The sequence below is a fragment of the Chelonia mydas genome, chromosome 16 (assembly GCF_015237465.2).
Source record: "Chelonia mydas isolate rCheMyd1 chromosome 16, rCheMyd1.pri.v2, whole genome shotgun sequence".
Classification (NCBI taxonomy): Eukaryota; Metazoa; Chordata; order Testudines; family Cheloniidae; genus Chelonia; species Chelonia mydas.
In genome coordinates, this window is record NC_057857.1 from 12,023,754 (window position 1) to 12,048,375 (window position 24,622).

The window sequence follows — 24,622 nt, forward strand, 5'->3', positions numbered from 1 at the left end:
CAGGAGACTTCAATTCTAGTTCCAGCTCTGCCACCAACCAGCTGCATGACCTTGGGCAAGTCACATCGTCTCCTGTGTCCATCTTGTCTAGTAGGCTGTAAGGTCTTTGGGAGAGGGCCAGCCTCACACAGTGTATGGTCTATGTAGGAGGGACAGCCTCTCACGGTGTAACACAGCTAGCACAACAGAACCCTGCTTTCAGCTGGGGCCTTTAGACACAAATAATCACTACTACTAAGAACAATCTCTATTTCAAAAGAGCTCAGTTCCCATATAGGCACCAGGAGCAAGCCCTGAATTTCGATGTGCCTCATTTTATGCAAACAGCTTGACAGAGCTCACCCAGCAAATCATGTCAGAGCAAGAGACAGAAGGTACCAATGCCCACCTCCCTACCCTAACCACTTGGCAACACTCCCTTGGTTAACTAAATGGTCTTTACACAGTAGTGTCACCAATAGGGGTGTAACAGTGGGGAATACACAGCTCCCTAGCAAAGAGCTGCTGTTTATTCTTGGAGGCAGAGGAATGCCTGTGATCTGGCAGGTGCCAAGGGGTTAAAGGACCCAGATTCCATGCTGTCAGTGAGGAAGCTGCTACAGTCAAATGGGTCCCTGTGGAAGCTACAAGCCTCTTGCTCTGGGAACACTCCCCAATTAAAAATAGCCCTCTCCTCCCCCTGTGAACACAACGGACTTCTGCCTGCCTATTTCCCAGGAGCCACATGATGGCATTGCTCAGTAAATAGGGTTTTACTTATTGGTTGGCTTTGGCTGAAGTTACCTGATGCTAGCCGGTAAGTGCAAAGTTTTGTTTCATTTGAGACTTCAGCCCCACTGGGCTGGCTCAGTGGTGGAGGGGTGGGAGGCCAGCCCTAGCAGCAGCCCAATAGCGGAGTTGCTAGTGGAAATGGATCTGAGTGGCCTGGGTGTGCCCAGCTCTCCCTGAGACTCTGTGTTGGGCTGGAAGAGGATTAGTGCTACACAGCGGGATTTCCCAGCCCTCCAGCCACAGGGTTGCTTGTGTTCTCGAGAGAGCGAAGTGCCAATATGTGGTTTGTGCGCATTGTGGGCCTTGTGTCACTGGGGGTTAGTCTGTGGCCAGCCAGCCAGCCTTGGCTATGCAGCTATTGGCAGCTTTCATCTCGGCCTCCTGCCCCCCAACTCCACCCAGTGTACTGGAGGGGGCAGGGTAGCCGGTCCAAGGGGGTGGGGGGAGACGACACACAGGGCAGGGCTTTCCCAGCTGGACAGGTTCATTTCGACATCTTCATTTCTCCAGTGCACCGCCCATATGAGCATGGACTGGTGTGCAGGGCTGCCATGGCAACTGTGCTCGCACAGGCGGTAACCAAGGCGAACATACACACATGTGACCCGGCAGCTGGGGTTAAGGAGCCCGATTGCCACATGGGGCCGTTTCATACCAGGCGGGCGCAGGGCTGCGCTGTGCTTCGCTGGGGCGGAGACCAGACGGGCAGGATGAACATCACCCGCCTTATTTATCCTGAAACCAGCCTAGGGATCCCTACGCAAAGTGGCTCCCACGCTATGTGTTGGGATGGGGGGAGGCGGATCAGAAGTGGGATCCAGATTCCGCAGCTAGGCCCACTTCTTATGCCTGTTTCCTTGGTTTTACAATACAACCCGGCTCACAGGTAGGACCGTGCTCCTTTGGGAGGCGGACTCATGTCCAGAGCTGACCCGCTCTACCTGGGCAGTAACTTTCTGTGCAGGTGCTGGCAGCTGGCTCTGCACAAACAGAGCCCAGGGGTGCTGGAACAATTTTTACAGTGGGGGTGCTGAGAGCTATTGAACCAAACTGTAAACCCTGGATATAATGGAAACCCCTTCAAGCCAGGGGGTGCTGCAGCGCCCCCTGCACCTCTAGTTCCAGTCCCTATGACAGAGCCTGTAAAATAACCTCTTGACAGCGTAAAACACCAATGAAGAGAGAGGCCTTCAGAGCCACCTACCACCCTGGGAGCCATTGCTCCTGCCTCTGGCTAGACAGGGATGTATTCACAGGACCAGAATCCCACCTGCCCCCGAGACTCTGTGCCCTGGTGCTGCATGCGCAATACCTTCCCAGCCCCAGGAAATACCCTTCTCCATTCCTCCATATTAGTACTATTATTTGTGAGGAAGAAGTGTAGTCTAATGGTTACAGCCAGGCACGGGGGTGCCCAGGACTCTTGGGGTCTATTCCCAGCTCAGTCACTGATTGGCCGTAAGACCTAGACCAGTCACTTAACTGCTCTGTGCCTCAGTTTCCCCTCTGCAAAATGGGCGCTATGAAGCGTCTCCTACTGAGGCAAACCCTGCGGTCCTTAGCCAGTCAGAACTCCGCTCGGCCTCCGTGGGAAGTCCGAGCACGGAGGGCAGGGTTTGGCCCCGCGCTTTGAGATCCCCCGAGGGCAGGATGTGTCGCCAGGCCAAGTATTATTACGCCGGCTGCATCTCCAGACCAGGACCTGCCCGCGCCTTTCCCCCAGCAAGGGCAGAGACCGCAGCGCACGCGCGCTCCCGACAGCCGATGAGGGGCGCCCTTTCCCACGCCGCGCGAAGGGGGCTGGCGAGGGAAGCGGGCGCGCGCTAGGACCCGGGCAGGGAGCAGGTGGCCGCGCGGGGGCTGCAGGCGCCGCGCTCCCAGCTCCCGGGCGCTCCTGCCGCGGGGTGGCTGGTCCCGGGCAGCCCGGGCTCGGAGAGCGGGGGGCTCCCCCGTGTGCCCGGGGCTGGCGGAGCTCGCAGGGGAGCGAGGTAAGCGGCGCATCCTCGTGCTCTTGGCGGAGCCCCGGCACCGCGGACGGGGAGCGGGGTGCGGGCGCCCCCCGGCCGGGAAGTTACCGGGCAGGCAGCAGAGGGGCTGGCCTGGGGAGGGGAGAGGCCCTTCGTCCTGCTGCAGATGCACCCCGGGGTGGGCCGCCTCTGCTGGGGTTAGGGGCTCAGGGGTGCGTCCAGAGCGCTCCACGGAGGGTGAACGGGGCTGGGTGTCTCCCGCAGGCAGGCCCTCGCCCCAGGGACCGGCTCCGGGGGCACAGCGGCGTGGGTGCTGCCTGGGGGCCGCGTGGGTTCTGTGCCGGGTGGTGCTGGATGCCGGGGCCTGCCGCGGGCGCTGGTGACACGCTCGGGCGTGTGATCGTGATTTGCACGGGTGCGCAGGGCTCTGCCCGAGGCGGGCTCAGGCCCCGGGTGCGAGGGGCGGACCAGAGCGGGAAGGTGGGATTTATTCCGGCTCCCCGGGGGCAGGGGCGTCGTGCGCTGCCCCAGTTTAGCCGGGTAAGAGTATTTCAGTAATACCGGCGGGTTAGCAGTGACGCTCGTTTCACTCTGATTTCCCCAGGCAGAAAGGGGCAGCTGGTTGGGTTTTTCACTCTAGGAGGTTGCAGACGGCAGATCGGATCAGCCCTCCCCTTGGGGCAGGGCCCTGGCGGGGGCAGAGATGTCACAGAGCGAGCCTCAAGACGGAAGGGCAGCCTGCCCGTCCGAGCTGGGGCCCGCTCTCAGTCCCTTGGAAGGGGAGAGGGGAGAGACATCCCCCACCCCCACCCCCACCCCCAAGCCAGGCTCTCGACTTCCCTCATATGAAAGGTCTCGCCCAGGTAAGGAAAAGGGAAACTTCACCAAGGCCTCCCTCTCTGGTCTGGGACCCATCCTCGAGGTTTGCACTTCAGCAGCCTGGATGCCCTGATCACTAGGGTTTTGTCGGTGAACTCCTAGTGGGGAGGACTCTGCAGCTGCCGGGCGAATAGAGCATCGTGAACTAGACAGGACCTGATAGTGCAACCCAGAGGCAAGCAGAGAAGGGGTGGGGGGTTAGCCCACTGACTTCACTGGGCTTTGGCTCAGACTCCTAGCGCTTGGTGTGTTCGGAGCTCTGTGCTGCTGGGTGGGCTAGGGGGGTGCTGAATCACTGCCTTTGGGGGAGCCCTGAGCATTTGTGCATCTTCCTTCCCCTGACTGTTTGCTCTCCTTCCCTCACCCTCTCTCTTTTTAGCGCCCCTTGTGCCATCACCTACTCTGGGGAAATTCAAGGCTCAGACTAAGCCACCCGCCTGTCGGGGCCCGCCAGGGAGAGGATATTTGGTCCTGCCACCATGCAGAGGACAGGGGCGGTAATAACCTCCCAGAGCCACTTTCCAGCCCAAGTGATGATTCCCTGCTTCTCTCCCTCTGTCTCCATCCTCCCCCCACCCACACAGAACGTTATCCGCCTTTGCTTTTTCCTTTCCCACACACAAAACATTATCTTCCCCGCCCCTCAGCTATTCAGGCGAGGCCTGAAGAGGCGAGTGATGAAGGAGCAAACGGAGTCGGTGTAGTTGGGAGGCTGAGTGTTAAGGAGGATGAATTGTACTCAGTGAGAATGGACGGCTTCCCACACCAGCCGAGGGGGGATATTGTGGACTCCAGGATGGGTAGGAGAGCCAGGAGGAGGAGGAAGGAGTGGAGACATCCAGATGATAGATGCAGGTGGCATTACGCCTACGTTGGGGGTCTGGGAAGCTTTGGGGAGCATGAGCTTTGCCAGGCTCAAAGCACTACCAGTGCACACAGAGTCTGACCGGGCCCCATCCTCCGATGCACCCTCTTCTGGTGCTGAGCAGGGCTGGCAGCGCTTGGGGAGTGCTGACGGCAGCATTGTGGTTCACTCCTGCGTGGGTGCCAGCCAGGGCCGGCCTTAGGGGTGGGCGACTGTCCAGGGCACTGTGGTCAGGGGGGCTCCGTGGTCAAGGGGCTTGGGCTCCCTGTTGCTGCCAGCGAGGTGTGGTCCAGCGTGGCAGGAGCTCCCTGCTCCCAGTCAAAGGCTCCCTGCTCTCTGCCCCACCTCATTTCCCAGCCCAGCTCCTAGTCCCGTCTCCCCACTCTGCGAGTTGGTTGGCTCTTCCCCTGCCACCTACTGCACTTGCAAACGCCCTGGACCCAGCCCAGACAGCAGGCAGGGCCCAGGTTGGACACTGTGGTCAACAGGCAAGGAGCAGGTGGGCCTGGGGTGCAAGGCCGTGGGAGGGAGCTCGGGGGCAGGGGCGATGCAGGGAACGGCTGGGAAGGCAGGAAGGGCCAGGGGTAAGGGCTGGGGAGGCAGCAGGGGCGCCAAAATATAAGTTCATCCAGGACACTATTTCTAAGGCTGGCCCTGGGTTAACCTAACCTTCTCCACCCCGTGCACTTTTCTTTCCAGGGGACAGTGTAGGGGCAGCCCCAGTTCAGTGCTGGCTGACACAGAATCATAGAAGATCAGGGTTGGAAGGGACCGCAGGAGGTTATCTAGTCCAACCCCCCGCTCAAAGCAGGACCAGTCCCCAACTAAATCATCTGTATGGGCTCCTCTCTGCTGTCCTTTCCCCTATCCATCCCACTGTCACCCATGCCACACACACTGAGACTGGTTGGTTCAGAGGTGTGCAGAGCCGCCTTTGGCCTCCTAGGTGATCCCTTTGATCCTGGCCCAAAGGCCATCAGATTGCATTTGCCAGGCTGTCCCTCTGGCTCCTTTCCCCAGCAATGACTGCACAGGAAAGAGTTACAAGGAAAACCCGTGGGCATACGGGTGATGTCGGTCTGCTAAATACATCCTGCCCTTGGGCCTCAGGCCCCCTTGGGTCACCTCTGCGGTCAGGGCTCCCAGGCTATGTGAGATTAACTCCCCTTTGTGCATGCGTGTGTGTGTGTTATTTCCCAGCCTTCCCAAGGCAGTGAGGAAAGAGGATTTTTCCAATCACGCTAAGTACCAAAGAGGGGAAATTGCAGTGACTCACTAATGAGGACTTAAAAAACAATTGGTTAGATCTGTGCTTGGTATGGAGCAGCTGTGGAATGGTAGATCCCTGCAGAGTGAGAATGAGAGCTCTTGTATATGTCCAGGTGCACATGTTAGCGTGGGAGGGGGACAAATATACTCTTTAGTGCTTCTTTGTTCATAGAGGTGCTGGCTTGAGCTGGGAGCGCCTCTGTGAAATGAGTTAGGTGGTTCTCAGCCCAGTTCCTATTGCACAGGCATCCCCAAGCAAAGAGGTCCTTGTCAGACTGGGCCATGGAGACTGAGCTGCCCTCTGCTGATTGGGTTTTTCTAGGACTTTGGCCCGTTGGCAGGTAGCGGGGACGATAGATCGAAGACCCTTCTCCCAGACTGAGGTACATCAGCAGTGATCCCTTCCCCGACCCCTCTCTTCTTAGCTGGAGGGGACCCCTGCTAGTGGAGAGAGGGGAGCTCATTCCTCCTGGCCTATTCACCCCCCAGCCTCCGGGCTGAGCCTGCCAGCAAAGGGAGCTGCGGAGTGCCAGATGTGGGGATGGAGTTAGTGATGCAGGCACCTGTCCACCAAGGACTGGGCTGAGACAGACCAAACTGTCTGTCCATTGTACATGCGTGGCCCCCATTACCAGAGCGCCTGAGGGCCACACAGTTGTTCATGTATTTGTCCTCACGGCACCCCTGTTTGGGGCAGTTACCTCCCAGTTACAGATCAGGGAGCTGAGGCACAGGGAAACCGACTGACTCACTCAGTGTCACGTGGGCTGTGTCAGAGCTGGGATTGAAACATCCTAACCTAGCACCTTCATTTAACACAGGCCACCAAAGAGCCATCAAATGGCATCAACTTGAAGTCACCATCAGCCTAGGCTGGATTCAGGCTGGGGAGGTGGCTGTGAAAAGCTCCCTCTCTCCCTGACCCAGCCAGCCCTTCCCCTCCACCCATGTAAAACCCCGTGGGAGCCTTCAGAGAGGTGGCCGGCTGCCTTTGCTCCATTCCCAGGTGTTTGTTTTAATTGGATTTTGTATCTTTGGAGCCTGCAATCCCCTTAGAGAGGTTGGGTTGATGCGATCATGGGTAAACATTGTCCCCCAGCAGATTTATGGCTCTTGATCAGGTATTTGTTTGAATGGATTTTACTGAGCTTTTTGGGCAGGAAAATAATCTCCTCCTAAAGCTTAACCAGCCTGCAGGTTCGCACTGTAATAAGCCAGGGGGTGGGAGGCATGCTTATGCCGAGGGCTGCCTTAGGAGACCTCTCCCTCCACCTCCCTGCCAGGGAATGAGCCTGTGATGGGGAGACTGATGAGTTTGCAAAGCTGTCCTCGCGCAAGACCTTGCTATACAAACACTGCTTTTGATCTTGAGCTCACTTCTCCAGCACAAGCTGAGGAAGGAGAGTTGCAGCTGACTCATAACCCCTGTGGTTCGGAAGATCCATGCCGGCTCACTAAGCAGAGGAATATTTGACCCATCTCTTGGGCCTTCCATCTAAGGGGATTGCAAAGCCCTTTACAAACATTAACTAATTCAATGAAGTGAAAGCGGCAAATTGTCCTGTGGCACCTTATAGACTAACAGACGTATTGGAGCATGAGCTTTCCTGGGGGAATCTGAAGATTCACCTGCATCTGACGAAGGGGGGATTGACCCACGAAAGCTTATGCTCCAATACGTGTGTTCGTCTGTCAGGTGCCACAGGACTCTTCCGCTTTTACAGATCCAGACTAACATGGCTACCCTTCTGATAATGAAATTAAGTCTCTCAACCCTTCCCCCCCATCTTGTGGCAGATATTATTGTTTTCCCCAGTTTACAGATGGGGCCATTGAGGCCCAGGAGATCCAGTGACTTGCGCAAGGTGTCAGGACCAGGGACAGAACCCAGGAGTCCTAGATCCCAGACCCCTGCTGTGCTTCACTGTAATGACCCATTATGTAAGCTGATTTTAGGTATGGCTAATCCAGTTTACAAACCATCGCTTGCTTTTCTTCCTCCTGGGAGATCTCTCTGTGACCAGCAGCCGTTCTGGGCTGACGGCGTCTCTCTGTCTGAGGAGCACTAAACACATGGCTGACTTACGCTTTAGAAAAGTGACTGAGCTTTCACCCTTTGGCATGGTTCCCCTGCACCTCCCCTGCTTTAATTAAAGGGTGTAGGAGGAGGGGCTGCTTCCCAGCAGGCGGGGAGAGTGGGAGACCCACACTAGGGTCAGAGGACTCTGTACTCCAACTTTGGACCTGGCTGTGCGTGGGAGATGGAGCAGAAGGGAGAAGGCAGCCTGGGAGCAATGTGCATGAAAAGGGCCATTTAGGTGCAGAGCCCAGGTTGAGGGCAATGAAGGACCAAAATAAGGGGGCTGGGGGGAAACAGTGACATCCAAAATTGAGCTGTTCAGAGACGGCCCTGAGCTGAGATCTGCGGCAGGGCAGATGGGCACATCTGGGAAGGCAGCATGGTGCCAGAGGGCCTGATGCAAAGCTCTTTGCAGTCAATGGAAGGACTCGCAGTGACTTCGCCGGGCTTTGGGTCAGGCCAGGAGAGCACAACGCAGCAACGTGGTGTGTTCGGCCCTGTAGGTGCGCCCAGCCCAGCCCAGCCTGACCTGTTTGGGCTGTGCTGTCATGCGGGTCAGAGCACGATGGGGTGGAGATTGGTAGCCATGGACTTGTATTCGAGGAAGGGGCAGATAGTTTAGAGAGTGACCATGCCTCTGTGGTTCTGTGCAGGGACTCGAGTTATACTGATGAAGGCTCCGCACTAAGGTTGGCAGAGAGACATGAGTAACAACACGGTAAGTCCTCCCCACGAAGCAGCCCTCCTGTCCTGGTCCCGTGCGTCCATCTTCCGGGCCCTCGGAGGGTGTCATGGGCTTCCTCCTCCCCTTTGGAGCTCGTTCTGCTCGGCCATCTACCAGAGCTGGTTCGCTGACCGTCCTGGCACAGCATTGGAGGTTAATGTGATTTTTCACTGGCTTCGGTTTCGTTTCTGGGCAGCAGTGGCAGCTTGTGCTCTGGATTCAGGGCAGCTCTGTACATAATCGCTGTGCTTCACCCTCGGAGCGTGACGTCTAGACCCTGTGGCTGTACGTGATTTAAAAACAACCCCGATAAACCCACCTAGCCCCAGGTCACAGAGGGAGCCAGCGGTAGGTGTTCCTTGCTCCTCAGGCTGGTCGGCCAAGCCTGTCGCTCAGGACTGGGGAAAGCCAGCCCTGACTGAGCCAAGACCTCCTGTCCTGTCCTCCAGGCTCTTGAAAGAGGGAGCTGCAGCAACGCTGGGTGGTTCATTCCAGCCTTGATGGAAGCAGGAGGTAGCAGAAATCTCACCAGAGGACCAGACTCCAGGGGAGAGGATCCTAGCCCATGGTCAGAGGCCCAGGGGGCATCTGAACAGACCCAGTCTCAAGAGAAACCTCCAGACTTTACCTCAAGTCAGGGCAGAACTGGGGGACTCTGCCTGGTTTCCAGCAGAATCTGTGCATCAGCCCAGGTTCCCATGAGGCACAGGGGAATCTCATGGGAGATGTGAGGGGACCCTGAAGCTCTTGCTAGAGCTTTGTGGGGAGGACTCTTACTTGAGACAGCAGGAGCCTCTGGGGCTTACTAAAAATCTCTGGGCCTCGGGGAGCCTGGCCAGAGCTTTAGATTTGAGACTAAACTGGGAATTAGCGGAGTTTGCCTGGTTTTAGGTTCCCCAGCTCTGACCTTTCTCTCTAAGCCTTGCAGCGTTCATCTCTTACTCCGCCACTGCCCTGCCCTCCTCTCCTCGACTGCTCTGGGCATTGTTACCCTCCCCACTCCCCCCCGTCCCCCCTTCCCCCACTCCCCACACCAGTAAGTCTGCTGGCCAGCCCCAGCTCTGGTGGAACTTCTTTGACATGAGGGATGACTCTCTCCCACCCAGCCAGCCTCGCCCTCTGCTCCATCAGGACCGTATATGTTCATCTGCGTCTGTTTTCCTGTATTCTGCCCACTAGTGATAGCAGTCTGAAAACTGCTCTGGGCCCCAGGCAGCCCCATGGCTATGGGGTAGGAGAAACTCTCCCTGAGGCCCAGTGGGACCTTGTGTCCTGCAGTGGGAGAATAGGGCCCTTGGGTTTTAATCCCAGCCATGAGCTTGGGCAGTCACTGGAGCCAACATCTACAAAAACAGCCTCTGGCTTTGGGTGCCCAGCTCCACCTCGAGACACGCAGGGTCCTTTGCTCAGTGCTGATGAGCGCCCACAGCTCCCCTTGACTTCGGCCGGAGCTGCAGGTGCTCCACCCTTCTACAACTCAGGCCCACGGTGACTCAGGTTGGACACCCAAACCCAGTGGCCACCTTTGAAAAGATTGGCCGTAACCTCTTATTATTCAGTTATTTAACGCTAATTACAGTAGCCCTCAGAAGCCCCAGTTGGGATCAGCGCCCCAGTTGTGCTGGGTGCTGCACATAGACTCAGCCCCTATACGAAAGAGCTCAGTGCCTCAGTTTACCCATTTGGAAAACAGGCTAATGTCACTGATTCTGTTCTCCAGCCTGATATGAGGACTGACTCACTCATGTCTGTGACGTGCTGTGCAGATGAGGCCATGCAGGAAAGATGTCTGAGTGGTTTTCCTCTCCAGGAGATCTGTGCATTCTCAACTGCTCAGAGCAGGCACACCAAGTGGCAGCATTCACATCAAATCTTTGTACCCTGAAGTCACGGTGAAATAGTAGCCAGGTAACCTGCATCTGCCCTGTTGTGGGAGCTGGATTTCATTAGCTGCCAGCTCCAGGTTACTGGGCTGCCCTGTTTTCAAATGCACCATGAAATCCAGCTGAGCTTTCGCTGGAAAGAGGGCAGGGAAGTGAATAAACCTCACCCAGGAGTGTTTGCCCTGACGTTCAGTCTCTCTGAAAACAAATTAAGTACAAGGGAGGAGAAAACGCAATCTTGGCTAAGATCCATCTGAGGTTCCTGGCGCAGAAGACAGCTGGCAGGTTGCTGATAGCCTGCTGGGCTATTGGGTCCCTGTGCTGCTCCATAGCCTATTAGCCCTTGTTAGTTTCCAGTCAAGGAAGGCACCTCTGGGGCCTGCTCCTGCAGGGGACTTTTGCCTAAAGATCAGGCCTCCTATTCCAACAGGGGATTGTATGACTTGCTGCCATAATGTAATCCAGGATCTAAAGGACTGGAGGATGAGTTGTATCTGTTTTTCCCCCCCCCCACACACAAACAATTGTTCTCTTTCCTCCATGCTGAGCACTAATGTTTTGTGTGACAGGTGTTTCTGACACATGATCTAGTGGTGACTGATGCTGAATCGTGGCTGTGAGGTTGTTGTGAGTGTGAACAATAGCGTTTTAAGTATCAGGGGGTAGCTGTGTTAGTCTGTATCCACAAAAACAACAAGGAGTCCAGTGGCACCTTAAAGACTAACAGATTTATTTGGGCATAAGCTTTTGTGGGTAAAAAAACACTTCTTCAGAGTTTTAGTGAGCCTAAGAGAGGAAGAGAAAATCTAGATAAGAACTAGATTAAACGTTCCCCAGGGTCTTATTCCAGGCCAAATTATGAAGGTGCTACTCAGGGTTTTTATTCCATCTCTCTCCCCATCTTTCCAGCCAGCCCTCATCACTTGGGTATCCCAGTGCCTGTATTCAGTCCTTGCACAGGCAATGCTCCTGTCTGCTTCACAGGAAATTTTGGCTGAGTCAGGCCTGTAGTTGTTGTTTATTATTTGTATTTTTCTGTAGTGCCCAAGAGTCCCTGCTGTGCTAGGTGTCATCGGGCCCTGTCCTGAAGTGAGTGTGTCAAACGGGATCTGATCTAAAAACTCTTTCCATTGACTTCAGTGGCAGTGGGCTTTGGATCGGGCCCTGAAGGAGAGACTGGGAGAGGCGAGGACAAGGGTAGAGGAAATAGGATCAGGCTGCTACCCAGGGAGCTTTTGCACAGTCTGGTGCATCCTGGTGGTTCTAAATCATTTTACTTAGTTTTTAAAAAATAGGTGAAATCAGCCAAGTGATGCCAGAGAAAGAACATTGGGTTTGAACTGAGTACTCACCGACCAGCTGCACAGCAGCTGTCTCGTCTCATCCCCTCCTGACGTATCAAGGAATTCACTCTCTTTTTCTTGGCTGACTTCCGGTTAAATCAACAAGACAGACTTCAGTGTCAACAAAAAGGAGGCCAAAGAAGGGAAGTCACCGGCACACACAGGTTGGGGCAGTGTGCTGTGGTTGCTGACTTCTATGGATTATCGAAGTAATTTGTTCACAAGGTGCCTCTAAGCACTGTACAGTATCAACCAAATGTGAGGCCTAGAATACAAAGCAGCCACATAGCCAGGCAGTTCCCACAAATCTGGCACAAGGAGGAGCCCAGTAACTACACAGGGTGCCCAGCTCGCATGAGGAAGGAGGCACTGCGGGGAGAGGGCCCAAGAAACACTGACAAATAGAACAGGTGAAATAAATGAGCTTGGTGCGATCTGCAGGCCGGGTAATCTGACCAGGGGACAGATGGGCACGTATCTGAGACAAAGCGCCCCCCGGCAGCTGAATCTAAGGCTGGGAGGGGGGAAGCCAAGATTCAACGCAAGTAGCCCCGGTGATCGGCAGGTATTAGAGAAATATGTGAGAGAACAACAGGTCAAAGAGACACTCAGCATAACGAAGGGATATTCAGAAGCGTTCAACGCTGGCCTAACGGCTGCCATGGCTCCCAGTAGGAATTACCACTGGGAGCAGAGTTCGTCCAATATTGAACGCTCCATAGTACCACATCCTGCCCCGCAGCGTGTAACTCGGGGGGAGGAGGCAGGGCCATATGCTGCCTTTGAAAACCAGCGTCCTTTCCTCTTTTGCTAATAATGTAACCTGGAACTTTGAAAAGCTTACTTGTGTCCGTTTAAGCTGCTGCTTCACTTTTTTTTTTTTTTTTTTTTTTTTGCCTTTCACAGAACTTGGATGGGGAAGCCAGCCTGGTCTGTTTCACTTTTGTTTCATCTCTGGGCACTGGCATAATGTTGTCTGTGCTCATGGTTCTGGGGGGAGCATGTTGAATTGTTTTTTTAAATCCACTTGTTTTCTTTGAATTTAAAAGAAAAACCAACATTTCTACTTGCATTAGATTTCATAAGCACAGCTAACGTCTAGGCGTCCAATTCAACAAGATTTTACTCCTGCGTGGACCAAACTAACAACGAAGATCCCTGTCTTGCAATTGGGTCCATCCATGCAGAAATTATTTGGCTTAAGGTCATGGCTAGGGGCCCCAGTCGGAGAGCAGGGCCTCGTTGTGGTAGGTGTTTGACTCGCGTGTAACAAAAGGATAGTCTCTGCCCCTGAGCTGGTATTCGAACCATGCAATGAGAGGTGGCAGGTGGATGACAGACAAATGAGAGAGCACCAGGGAATGATGAGATGATTGAGAAGAATTCACTCCTACACAGAATATTGGAGAAAAAAACATGGAAAAGAACCAATATCTGTAGAAACGTTAGGCCAACAACAGTGCATCAGGCTGACTGTGCTCCCTGACACCCCCCCGCCCAAGTATCCAACTAAGGAAAACAAATGCAATTATATAAAATGGCCAAAGAAACTAGTAACCCCAAAGGTAGGAAAGTAAGGCCTGAACTACAAATAGAAAAGGAGGAGACAAGGCAGGAGACTAGAAAATGAGAGTAGGAAAAAGAAGTGGTAATGAAGCTGAAAGAGAGGGGCAGTAGCCACACTAGAATAATAAATGGTAGGAGGTCCTGGCAGCGTTCTGTAGGAAAATCCCTTTACAAGCACTGACTCTTGGCCCCTCTGCCTCGGGTGGCATTGACTAGTGGTTAGCACCCAGATCTGGGAATCAGGACTGCTGGGTTCTGCGCCCAGCTCTGCCATTGACTTGCATAATATGAGTTTTTTCGTGTGTAAAATGGTAACTTTTGGCCACTTCTGAAAGGGGCTTTGAAGTCCCCCAGTGACAGGCACTGGGTAAGGGCTTGTTTACACTAGCAGGGCTACCGCGGCATAACCCTACAGCAGCCGAGGGGTTTTTCTGTCACTGTAGGAACTCCACCTCCTTGGGTGCTGGTAGTTAGGTCAGAGGAAACATTTCTCCATCGACCGAGCTGTGTCTACACCAGGGGCTAGGTTGAGCAGACCCGGGTAAAGCGAGGTGGTGGTTATAGGAAGGCGCGAGTGTCTCTCCCTTCTAATTTGGGGGCAGGATAATCTCATAAACTCAAATCAGCCAGATTCCCTCTGTCTCTGTCTGGCTCTGTGAGATGTGGTTTATTTTAAGGCGTGGGACGGGATCCCGTCCACTCTCTGTGATAAATACCTTCAGAATAAGGTCCCCGCCCTTTCCATGGAGTTTGTAATGAAAGCTCTGATGCGACTGGGCCTGCTGTAATGGGGCCAGCACACTGCTGCAGAGGCAGACTGGAAGCTGCAGGGCCTCTCTTTGCACAGCTGTCTCATTAGCTGGCCTCCCTGCTGGGATCTTCCCATTTAACCCAGGACAAGCCACAGCCCAGGCCTCTCCTCTGCCCCCACATGCTCATTGCTCCACTTGCGGCTGCTGGTGCCTCCTGTCCCCGCCTTAATTCCACCCCTTGCAGCCCTGCGCCCCTCCTGTCCCCGTCCCCCCCACCATCACCCTGCAACACGCATAATTAACCCTTTCATTCCTGGTCTCTTTGCTGCCACATCCCAAACAAAGCCAGCATGTGGAGGCAAAAAGCGTGACCAATTGCTGGCCATGATAGATAATGATACAGTGCTTAAAGCAGCCTCTGGCTTCCCGGTGCTTCTGGGCTTGGGGTAATGTCTCATTAAAGCTGGACGTATATTCCTTTAAGAAGCTGCCCATTGCCAAACTCTCCCTTGACATCTCTCTGTGTGTCACAGCAGAGCTTGGGGAGGGGGGAATTGGCCATGGCTGCCTGTCAAAGAACATGGGGGTGTTTGTGCTTCTGGAGCCCTTTGCTGTGGTGTTAGCTGCAGGGATCTCTGGTATCACAGTCAGCGGGGGTGCTAGAGACCGCTGGGAGATGCCCCTTCTCCCCAGGGATGGAGAGCCACGTTTTCCAGGTACCACTGATTTGAGGGACAGGGTGGGGGGCAATGTGGGAGACCTGCGGCCTGACGGTCAGAGGGGCTCAGTGCTTCCAAAAATCATGCCCAGGGTATTTTAAGTTGGGCACCTGAAATCTGAGGCTCGTGGGAGATGTAGGCTGGAATCCTGCCCAGCTGCTGTTCCTGGCACGGGGTAAGGGAGAAGGGAGCACGAATGAGGTTCATGAGGGTTAGGCCTGTAGTCTCTCAGTCATTTATTGGAGACCATTGCAGAAACTTTGCCGGTCCCCTCGGCTGCCCTTTCCCAGGCTCCTTCAGAAAGGCGGGGCACTTGGAGACGCAGCACTGTCTCAGTCTCGCACTCTCCTTTTCCCACCCCAGGGCCAGCGCACAGCAATCCTCGTGGTCCTCTTTGCTTTGATCATGCTGCTGATCATCTACAGCTCGAACAGTGGGAACGAAGTTTTTCACTACACTGTCCTGCGGGGGAAATCCCCCCATCCCCCCAACCTCAAGAAATGGGGGTTGAAAAGTGGATACCTCCCTGTCTACGGGAACAAGGTAGGTCGCAGCCCACCGCGGGTGAGCCCGGGGTGCTCCCTTGCAGTCACGTCGCAGACTGGCTCCCAGGTCTCGGGGGTGAGCCCAGCAAGCGGTTTACACCGGGAAGGAAGGGTTGGGTTATAAATCACTGGGAGGAGCCACACGATCGTAGGCTGGCGCATTAGGAGCGTGAAGGGCCGCTGCTTTTCTGGCCTCCGTACAGCTGCACCCTGCCCAGTGGGAGGGGTGGGGGAGAGGCGACACGACACAATTTGCAGCAGCTCAGTTGGAGAATGGACCTTCGTGTTTCTATTATGGAGGCGCCACCCATTGCTTAGAGCCAGGAATCAGGTCTTCTGGACTCCGTGACCGACTCTGCTTCCAGCTCACTAACCGGCCCTTGGCAAGTCACTTTGGCCCTCTGTGCCCTGGTTTGCCCATATGTGAAATGGGGGCAGTAATTCCCAGGCATCGTCAGAGGGTTCATTAGGGAATGTCTGGTGAGCAGGTTGGGATCCTCGGACAGAAGGTGCTTATCAAAGGGCAGCATGGTAGGGAACTAGCCAGTGAGTGTGGAGCACTGCCCTCTGCCGCATGGAGCCAGAACTGTGACGCAGAGCTCCGGTATTGCTGTTAGAGTGACCGTGATGCGCTCCCACCTGGATCCCGTTGTGCTAGGTGCTGTGCATCCACTTAGAGACACTTGCTACCCCAAAAAGCTTCCAGTCTGAATTGACAAAGGAAGCGTTCCTGGCTTCATTTCACAGACTGGGAACTGAGGCACGGAGAGATTGTGACCGCCCAGGGTCACCCAGGGAGTCTGACAGAGCCAAGAATTGACCCCAGCTCTCCTGAGTCCCAGCCCAGTGCCGCATCCGAAAAACAACCCTATTTCCTGTCACCTCAGAGAGAACCCCCGATAGCTCAAGTGGCAGGGGCCAGTGTCTCTGGAGGAGGAGGGTCTCGGTTCTGTTCTCTCCATCGCCTGGGCGTTCTAAGCAGGGAAGGTGCACAGGGTCGTGGTGGTGGGGAGGTCTTAGTTGGCCACAGGGTCCTTGCTAATGATGGTTTCTTCCCCAGACCCTGAATTCCCACTGCCACCAGTGTGTGATCGTCACCAGCTCCAGCCACCTGCTCGGGAGCAAACTGGGCTCTGAGATTGACCAATCGGAGTGCACCATCCGCATGAACGACGCCCCCACCACCGGCTACGAGGCAGACGTGGGCAACAAGACCACGGTCCGGGTGGTGGCTCACTCCAGCATCTACAGGGTGCTGAAGGGGCCCCAGGAGTTCGTCAACAAGACCCCGGAGACCATCCTCATCTTCTGGGGTCCGCCCAGCAAGATGCAGAAGAGCCTGCTCAAGATCCTCCAGCGCGTCAGCATGTCCTTCCCCAGCATGTCGGCCTACGTGGTCTCCCCCGTGCGCATGAAGCAGTTCGACGACTTGTTCCGGGGAGAGACTGGGAAGGACAGGTACCTTGGAGCCCCGTTCCCATTGCACTCCTGGGGGCATTCGGTGCCAACAAATTCCGGATCCTGCACACAGTATTTTAAAATTCTGCACATTTTATTAGTCAGAAGAACACTACATAATCACGCCCGCTTCAATTATTTTGGTAATTCAGTTCAAAATACCTGCCAACAAGTATGTCTGTAACGATACAGAGCTACACACAAATTCCCCCAGGAGCAGAGAGTTAAAGCAACTCCTGTGACAACCTAGTTCCTGTTTCTCTGCCCACATCTGCGCCCCCCCACGCATGTCCAGCCAGGGGGTCAGACACCCACAACCCCTCCCCACCCAGAGCCCAGCTGCGGGGCCCCCCCTTGCCCAGATACCCCCTACACACACATAAGCCCAGCCATGGCCCCCTCAGCCCAGACACCCACTCCCACCCCCCCAGCCCAGGGATCCATAGGGAGAAACAGACTGATGGTCCATCCCAGGCTTGCTGGAACCCTCTAGCTCCCTCCTGCCCCGCTTTGCCTCACACCCCCCACACCCCTGCCGCAGTGTCTTCTATGTGCAAGCTGGGCTCTGGTGGGTCTAGTGGCCCCTAATGGCAGCCAGCAGCACTGCATCCCGTTTCTGGGGAGGGTGGCGGGGGAAGGAAATTCTGCATGCACAGCATTAATTTCTGCAAAATTCTGCGTTGCGCAGTGGTGCAGAATTCCCTCAGGAGTACCATTCGCATGCCTGGTGACTGGAGCCCCAGCCTCGCTGGCCAGCTCATCCCCTTTGTCTGCCCCTGCTGCAGTGCCACTGACCTGGGCTGTCTCGCAATGCACACCCATGAAAAGAGGCCATGCTGCCCTCTGGAGTCACTTGCCTGCCTGGCAGTACATCCTGGTCCCTCGCTGGGAAGGGGGAGCCTCAGGAGAACAGAAATGGGGTGGGGATGGCGGGGTAAATGGGAGACTCAAGAACTTGGCATCAATATAATTCAGTGTCCTCCCACCTTCTCCTAACTGGTCACTCTCTGTCCTCCTCCCCCCACCATCCTACACTCCTTTCCTTCATCACTCTTCCCCTGGCATCCCCTTCCTCCTCCTCTTCTTCCTTCTCTGTCCATCTCTTGTTCTTTTTCTTTCTCCCTCTCCTTCTGTCGGCTCCCTGCCATTCCCCGTTTCTCAGGGAGAAGTCCCGGTCGTGGCTGAGCACAGGCTGGTTCACCATGGTGATTGCCGTGGAGCTGTGTGACAAAGTGCATGTTTACGGGATGGTCCCCCCTAACTACTGCAGGTAAGAATCCAACCCCCACCAGGTGCCCCTCCCGGGATCCCAGCGCTCGGCCATCGGCCGGCAGCACCCCAGCGGCTCACCCTGTAACTCTGTCCTCCGCAGCAGGAGACCTCAGCCCGGCAAGATGGCATATCACTACTACGAGCCCAAGGGCCCGGACGAATGCACTACTTACATCCACAATGAGCGCAGCCGCAAGGGCAACCACCACCGCTTCATCACGGAGAAAAAGGTCTTTGCCAGCTGGGCCAGCCTCTACAACATCACCTTCTCCCACCCGGCCTGGGACTAGGGGCTCCCCGAGGAGACATGGAGCCATTCGAGTGCCCAGCCCAGCAACTGGTGCTAGTCGTGGGATAACTTCACCTGGAAGGGAAAACATCTCTTGGATTAACCCTGTGAGCCAGGCTGGGCTCTGAGGGAGGAGGCCCCACACCACAAGCTGCCCTGGTTCACTGTCCAGGGCCAGAAGGACTGGGTGAGGGGAGGAAGGGACTGGGATGGTGCCTGTGACCCGACTTGCAGTCCCAAGGCCCAGGGAGTGTTGCTACCCGCGGGGCACTGCTGGGTTCATGGTGCTCCCGCCCACACACACACCTAGTGCACATCGCTGGCTCCCTGCTTTGAGGTCACCTCGCTCCCCCATCAGCGATCAGCTCAGGGGCCCAAGAGTGAGTGGGAAATAATCACTGGCTGCCCAGATGGAACGGCTGACCCCTTCTTAGCGCTCTGGGTGGCGTCTCTGGTCTCACCTCTCTTGGCTTCGGGAGACCGTATTTCCGAGATGGGAGGACTGTAACCCTCTCAGCTCTGCTAGGCTCAGCCTGATACTGAGAACCCGGGAGGCTGTATCTACAGTACAGGCAGCCTCAGGCAGCCTCTGCCTTGGAAAACTACCACCTGCGTCCCCAAGGTTTCCAGTGAGGCCTACATAGAGACCAGTCTCAAGGGGGTAGACTTCTCAGGTGGGTCTGAGGCATGGCTAGGGAGGGGGCATGAGACATATTTAAACAGGCTGTCCAAGCACTGACCCCCGTACGGGACAAGGCCAGAGCCCACTCTCCCCTGAGAGCTCTCTGCCCTGCTGCCTGTGGCTGATCCCTTGTGTGGCTGCTTAAGACAGGGGTGCCCTGTGGGGTGTGGGAGGGGTGTTGTGTTGGGGAGCGTCACGGTCACTGGGAGGGGTGTTGGGGGGGAAGGGGAGGTGTCACCGTCATTGGGAGACATTGAGGGTGCTGTGTGTGCGTGTGTTAGTCGCTGGGAGGTATTGCGGGGTGTGTAGGTCACAGTTGCTGGGAGGTATGGAGGGTGTCACAGTCACTGGGAGGCAGTAAGGGGGGTGTGTGTGTGTGACAGTCATTAGGAGGTGTGTTAGGGGACAAGGGGGTATCAGTCTCAAAAGGGCTTCTTTTTTCCCCAGCTGTAGAGGGCACTGGGCAGGGGGTGGAGAGGTCCCTTGTTTTGGCATCACCAGCTGCCCTGGACAAAGCCCAGTCTGAGAGCTGCGTGCCAGGGCGGTTGCTGTCCTAGCTCCCCTTCCGCTGGCTGGCAGCTGGTGACTGCCCTCCTTTAACCCCACTTGTGACCAATGTTCCCTCTAATTTTTGACAGGCTGCGTGCGCAAAAAATTTCTTCTGTGCAAATTTTTGTGCGCGCGGTGTTTCGCCCTGTGCGTGGGGTTTCGGATCTGTGTGCGTGCACACGGCTTAGAGGGAACAGTGCTTGTGACATCCAGATTTGGTGGCACTTGGCCACCCTGGCTGCCCCCAGTGGGCTGGGAGGCCTGGGGTTTATTCACCTCCCCCCCACACCCCAAGCTCTGTCCACATGGGCTGCAATGCCTCCTCCACTCCTAGCCAGGACACAGCAGTGACCCCCCCCCCCCCCCCAGCTGCATGGCTGCACGTCCTGCTCTCCTGTCCTTGCTGCAGAGACCTTACGGCTGCTGGTGCGCTCACTGCCTGGCCCTTTCTCAGCGTGTGGCAACGGCGCTCCCTGCTGGTGGCCAAGAGGCAGTGCCATTTGCTAGGCTCACTGTTTGCATGGCTTCTCCATCCCATTTTCAGGGCCGTTCCTCTTGAATGTGCTTTCCTGCTGCTGCTTCTGGTACCATTGGCGCTTCCCCTCCCACCCACCCACACACACCTCTTGCGTCTCTCCACTTGCCAGTGAAACATCTGCCCAGGGAGAGCAAGTGGCCATGTGGTAAGAGAGAGGGCAGCAGTACTGTGGATATGGAAGTTATACCCTCAGCATCTCCACCCAGGGCTGGAGGGAATTGACTTACAAGGAGCCAGGCACTTTTCAGCTGCCTCCCTAGTTCTGTCTGTCTGATCGCTGTTCTGCCTGGCTGTCTCTGATCCCTGCCGCTGGGTCTGTTATGCCTCAGGTTACTGAGACTTCCTTAAATCAAGGCACTGAGACTCGACAGCAAGCACTGACCACGACTGCATGGCAGGGGTCTCCGCTCTGTGCTTGCTGAACATGGCTTCTTCCGTGTACACGCACAGCTGAGGGGACCGTGTGTGGGTGTCAGTCAGACATGGTTCTGTTCTTAGTGTAGAGGCAGCCTTAGGCTTGATGCCCGTTTTCTCAGGGTAGAGTAGGTGTGAAGTGCTCCTGTTATGGTTTGGTGTTACTCTGTTCTGGGGGGAATCATAGGGCTGGAAGGGACCTCAAGAGGTCATCTAGCCCAGTCCCCTGCACTCATGGCAGGACCAAGTATTATCTGAACCATCCCTGACAGGTGGTCTAACCTGCTCTTAAATGACAGCACAAAGTGCAGACAATACAGAGTCATGGATTTAGATTAATAGATTTGGACTCCTTGTGTTTACTCCCACCCTCTCCCTCTCTCCTGCTCTCACATCCCCATCCCACCTCTCCCATTTCTCATGGTCTCTTCCCTTCTCTGCCTTCCCCAGCAATTCAGGGGCTCCATGAAAAGTGCACTTCAGCGTGGGGCCATCAGATGCTTTCTAGTCACCCACCATGTTGGATTTTGTCCTTCCCTGGTCCTCAGCAATAGCTGCTGAAAATATCCAAGTTAAAAAAAAAAATACTGCAGTCTTTTATAGTAACAGCCCAAATCACGGTGGGCCAGATCTTCACTCAGGCAAAACTCCCCCCCTGCAACTAGTGGGACTTTTGTCTGGGGCAGGGCTGCAGGATTGGACCCTGGAGTAACCTGATTGTGAACTGGTTACAGCGCAGGGGCAGACTTGGATCCCATGCCGACCAGTGTGAATCAGCAGCCAGCCTGCTCAAGCTGAACCAGAGAAAATGAGGTCAGAATCCAGCCCCGTGCCTGTAGAATACGGCAGCGTTTTCTTTGAAAACAAGGGTGTGACTGATAGACGTGCTGGAGGAAAAACCATCAGCTCTGTGCTCCACCTCGGGGGGTTGAATGGGTGCACACCTCCGTGCAGCAGAGACATTGTCCATGCACCCCTGGAGTGGAATTGTATCGTGGCTGTGTGAGCTGGGAGCAGATCCCCCGCTTACTCTGACACCCACAGGTGGGAATGACCCTTGTGCAGTCATCTTGACCATGGCTGATATCGCAAGAGGTGACTCTCCCCCTGCACTTCGGGAGGGGAACACATGTAGGAGTGTGATGGCAAGGAGGTGGGAAGGGGACCTTGAAACTTACAAATGTCCCTTGGGGGACATGCCATTTCTCCCCCCACCCCGCAGAAGATCAGCCAAATCCATACCCGCTGACACGAACAAACCATGCTCTTGGTTACTACAGTAAGTGGAGATGCTCTGGATTTACACCAGTGTGACTGAGCGTTGTGTGACCCCTGATATTCAGGACACAGGAAGCAAACTGTGCCCAGCAATGTGGCGCCAGCTGTGACCTCCCTGTGCACCATGGTGCCTATTCTGAACATCACTGCCGCCCCAGAGGATGCAGCTTTGGAAAAGACTCCCCAGCCAGTGGAGAAGTCCTGGCTACCCTTCCGCGAAGGCTGTGGAGCTGCTACTTTCCCACCGTAGCCAGGACCTTTCGGGTGTTCAAAGCAACATTGTTGAGATGTGTTTTGGGGGGAGTGGGGTTTGTTTTTCCTGGTCCTTGTATTTGTTTTGGTTTCGTAAAATAGGTTAATATATTTTAAAATTGCACAAGAAGCAGGGTGAGAGAAGGAGGCTGGGAGGCAAACCCAGCTGGGTGCTTGGTACCTGCAGCTCCATTGATGTCGGCTTGCCAGTCTGACCCCCATCTACATCTGGGAGTCATGGGTGCTCAGCACCCCTGTGTGCCAGGCCATGCCTTCAAAGGGATCTAATGCTGTTAGGTGCCTTGCTCCCCTAATGTGTTTCGGACCCTTTGGAAAGCCCAGTTGTACATCTTGTACTGCCCTGGCAAATTCTGCAAAACCCGATAGGGTTCTGTAGAATGCAGTAAAGGAACTAGGGTTGATCCCCTTTTGGTATGCTTTTCTCTCTGCTGCTACTCTTCTGGGCTTCTGTAAACGGCTGATCCGCTTAAACCACTCTGTGAATGATCATTTGAACAGAACTGTCAAGTCGCTCGTCCGGGTAGCTCCTATAAAAATCAGTCACTCTTGAATATAGAGTTGCATTTATAAAAGGTTAATACATGATGAATAGATGTTAGAAACCTGTTACATACATGAGTAGCATGAATTAGAAGCACATCGGTAGAAGGCATATATATGGTAATAAACCCTCGTTATAAGCAAGCCATTAGGCTCTCTAATAACCATGGGTTAGCCATTTATGAGAACATCTGTTAATCATTTATTAACCTGTTATAAACTATAAATGGAACCTTAATAGAAAGCGTGATGTAAACACCTGGATGGTAACATAACAGCATGTGGTTGTACCATTTCATGTGAGACGTTTGCTATAAAAGTAACTAGCAATGCAACTGAATGGGGTGCTGAAGTTTGCTTTTTTTTCCCCCCTCTCCATTGCTTGGGCTGTGGAAGAACTTGGCAATGCAATTTCTTCCGCTCCCCGCTCCATCCTCTCCCAGCTGGCAAGCGGGGACATTTTCCAGTGTTTTGAATGAATCTCAACGCTGCCTCTTGATTTAACAGCAGCATTCACCTCTGGGGCACCTTATCTGACCACAACATCCTTCTTTTGTACAGGAGCTGCAGGGATGGGGTCCCAGCAGCACCGGGAAAAGCATTTGTTCATTCGCTCCTGCCGCTGTGCAGGCAGCCAGAGGAAGGTCATGTTTTGCTTGTAGATCCACAGATCGTGACAACTGGCTTTTTTTTTTTTTCTCATCAATTTTTCAGCAGTGGAGTCATGGATTTAAAAAACCAAACAGGGTACTAAGAATCCAGTTGGCTTATGTTCAGACACAGCCTGACAGGACTCCTGGATTCTGTTCTTGAAGCTGCAGCTGAATTGCAGTGCAGCCTCCCTGTGCCTCAGTTTCCCATCGGGAGTCATGATTGTAATATAGCTCACTGGGGCATTGTGTGGCTTAATTCACTGTGTGAGATCCTCACGTACATGGTGTGCAAAGGTTTATTATAGCCTCGTTAGATTATACCAATGTCAAAGTGTTAGTTGTTGAGCCTGCCAGAGCCCCTTTAAGGGGTTCAAAGTACAAGAAGGCGCAGGCTAAAGGAGAAAGGTCGCTCTGTGCCAGATCCTTAGCTCAGGGGCAGGCCCTCTCTGACTGCAGGTCCTCTCAGCATGGAGGCCCAGATCCTCATGAGCTGCCGTGAAGTGTCAACATAACACATTTGGTAGCCTTGACTTGTGGTACTGCTTCCGAGTGATCCCCTGTATCTGGGATTGTCTGTCAAGCCAGCAAGGAGTGAATGTTTTGTAATGATTTGTAGGGGAATAAATATTACTATGATCTTAGCCGCCATGTTTCTGTGAATTTGGATCTTGTATCATTCCAAGGCCTCAGAGAGGCTGCCCTGCCTCGTGACAGCTGCTGGTAATAGTGGAACGGACTTGGTTCATTAAAGTGTTTTGTGCCCTCTTGCCAGCCAGCACTGTGAACTTCCCCCCAGCAGTGCCAGAGCTGGCTCTACAGTACAGCGAGCTTCTTTCCCAGGTCGTCCTCTCGAGGTCTCCAGTGTGAATGCTGCTGAAAAGCAGCGTCCAGCACAGTGTGCAGGTTCCCAACCGCAGTGTCCGCTCTGGGTCTGCTAGGACAGTGGGTAGAGTGGAAGGAAGAAAGGTCTTATAGGGAAAGCCCTTAATCTCCTTGTGAGTTTGCCATGGGGCTCGTACTCCTTCCGTGTCATTCAGATGCGTTGGGAGGATACATCTATTGATGGGGGGAGTTGTCCAGATATATGCGTGATGGGTGTCAGATAAATAGAGAAAAAGCCAGGGCCCTGGCAAAATCTGAACAAAACAAGACAAAAAATCTGAACAAAACAAGACACACACACACACACACACAAAATAAGCAGTTAAATTGTAAAGCTAAGCCATAGTTGCTATATACACACCTTCCTAATTTGACTAGTCCAGCATCAGGATTTCAAGTCCAAGGGTCCCGCAGGTAAAGTGACACTAGAC

General features: G+C 54.5%; 1 protein-coding gene across 6 annotated transcripts; it reads left to right on the forward strand.

Moving 5' to 3' along the window:
* The first annotated feature begins 2,632 nt into the window (after window positions 1-2,632).
* ST6GALNAC6 (ST6 N-acetylgalactosaminide alpha-2,6-sialyltransferase 6) lies at window positions 2,633-23,950 on the forward strand. 6 transcript variants are annotated; one of them, XM_043530307.1, is made up of 7 exons: window positions 2,635-2,759; window positions 3,343-3,601; window positions 8,485-8,549; window positions 15,182-15,361; window positions 16,424-16,821; window positions 17,984-18,091; window positions 18,194-23,950. In XM_043530307.1, the coding sequence occupies exons 3-7, from the start codon at window positions 8,535-8,537 to the stop codon at window positions 18,381-18,383; spliced, it is 891 nt and encodes a 296-aa protein (XP_043386242.1). In that variant the 5' UTR covers window positions 2,635-2,759; window positions 3,343-3,601; window positions 8,485-8,534; the 3' UTR covers window positions 18,384-23,950. The 6 variants fall into 6 exon arrangements, with proteins under 6 accessions (XP_037735829.1, XP_043386242.1, XP_043386241.1 ...); XM_043530306.1 differs by lacking the exon at window positions 3,343-3,601 and adding an exon at window positions 7,568-7,692 and having other exon boundaries at window positions 2,646-2,759; XM_037879901.2 differs by lacking the exon at window positions 3,343-3,601 and having other exon boundaries at window positions 2,633-2,759.
* The last annotated feature ends 672 nt before the right edge of the window (window positions 23,951-24,622 follow it).

What these genes read in the sequence shown, in the direction of transcription:
- ST6GALNAC6 (XM_043530304.1), top strand. Translation starts at nt 14,795, where the DNA reads ATGGAGAGCCACGTTTTCCAG. An exon ending in TGGAGAGCCACGTTTTCCAG is followed by an intron (nt 14,816 to 15,181) that starts GTACCACTGATT and finishes TTCCCACCCCAG; the next exon opens with GGCCAGCGCACAGCAATCCT. An exon ending in TCCCTGTCTACGGGAACAAG is followed by an intron (nt 15,362 to 16,423) that starts GTAGGTCGCAGC and finishes TTTCTTCCCCAG; the next exon opens with ACCCTGAATTCCCACTGCCA.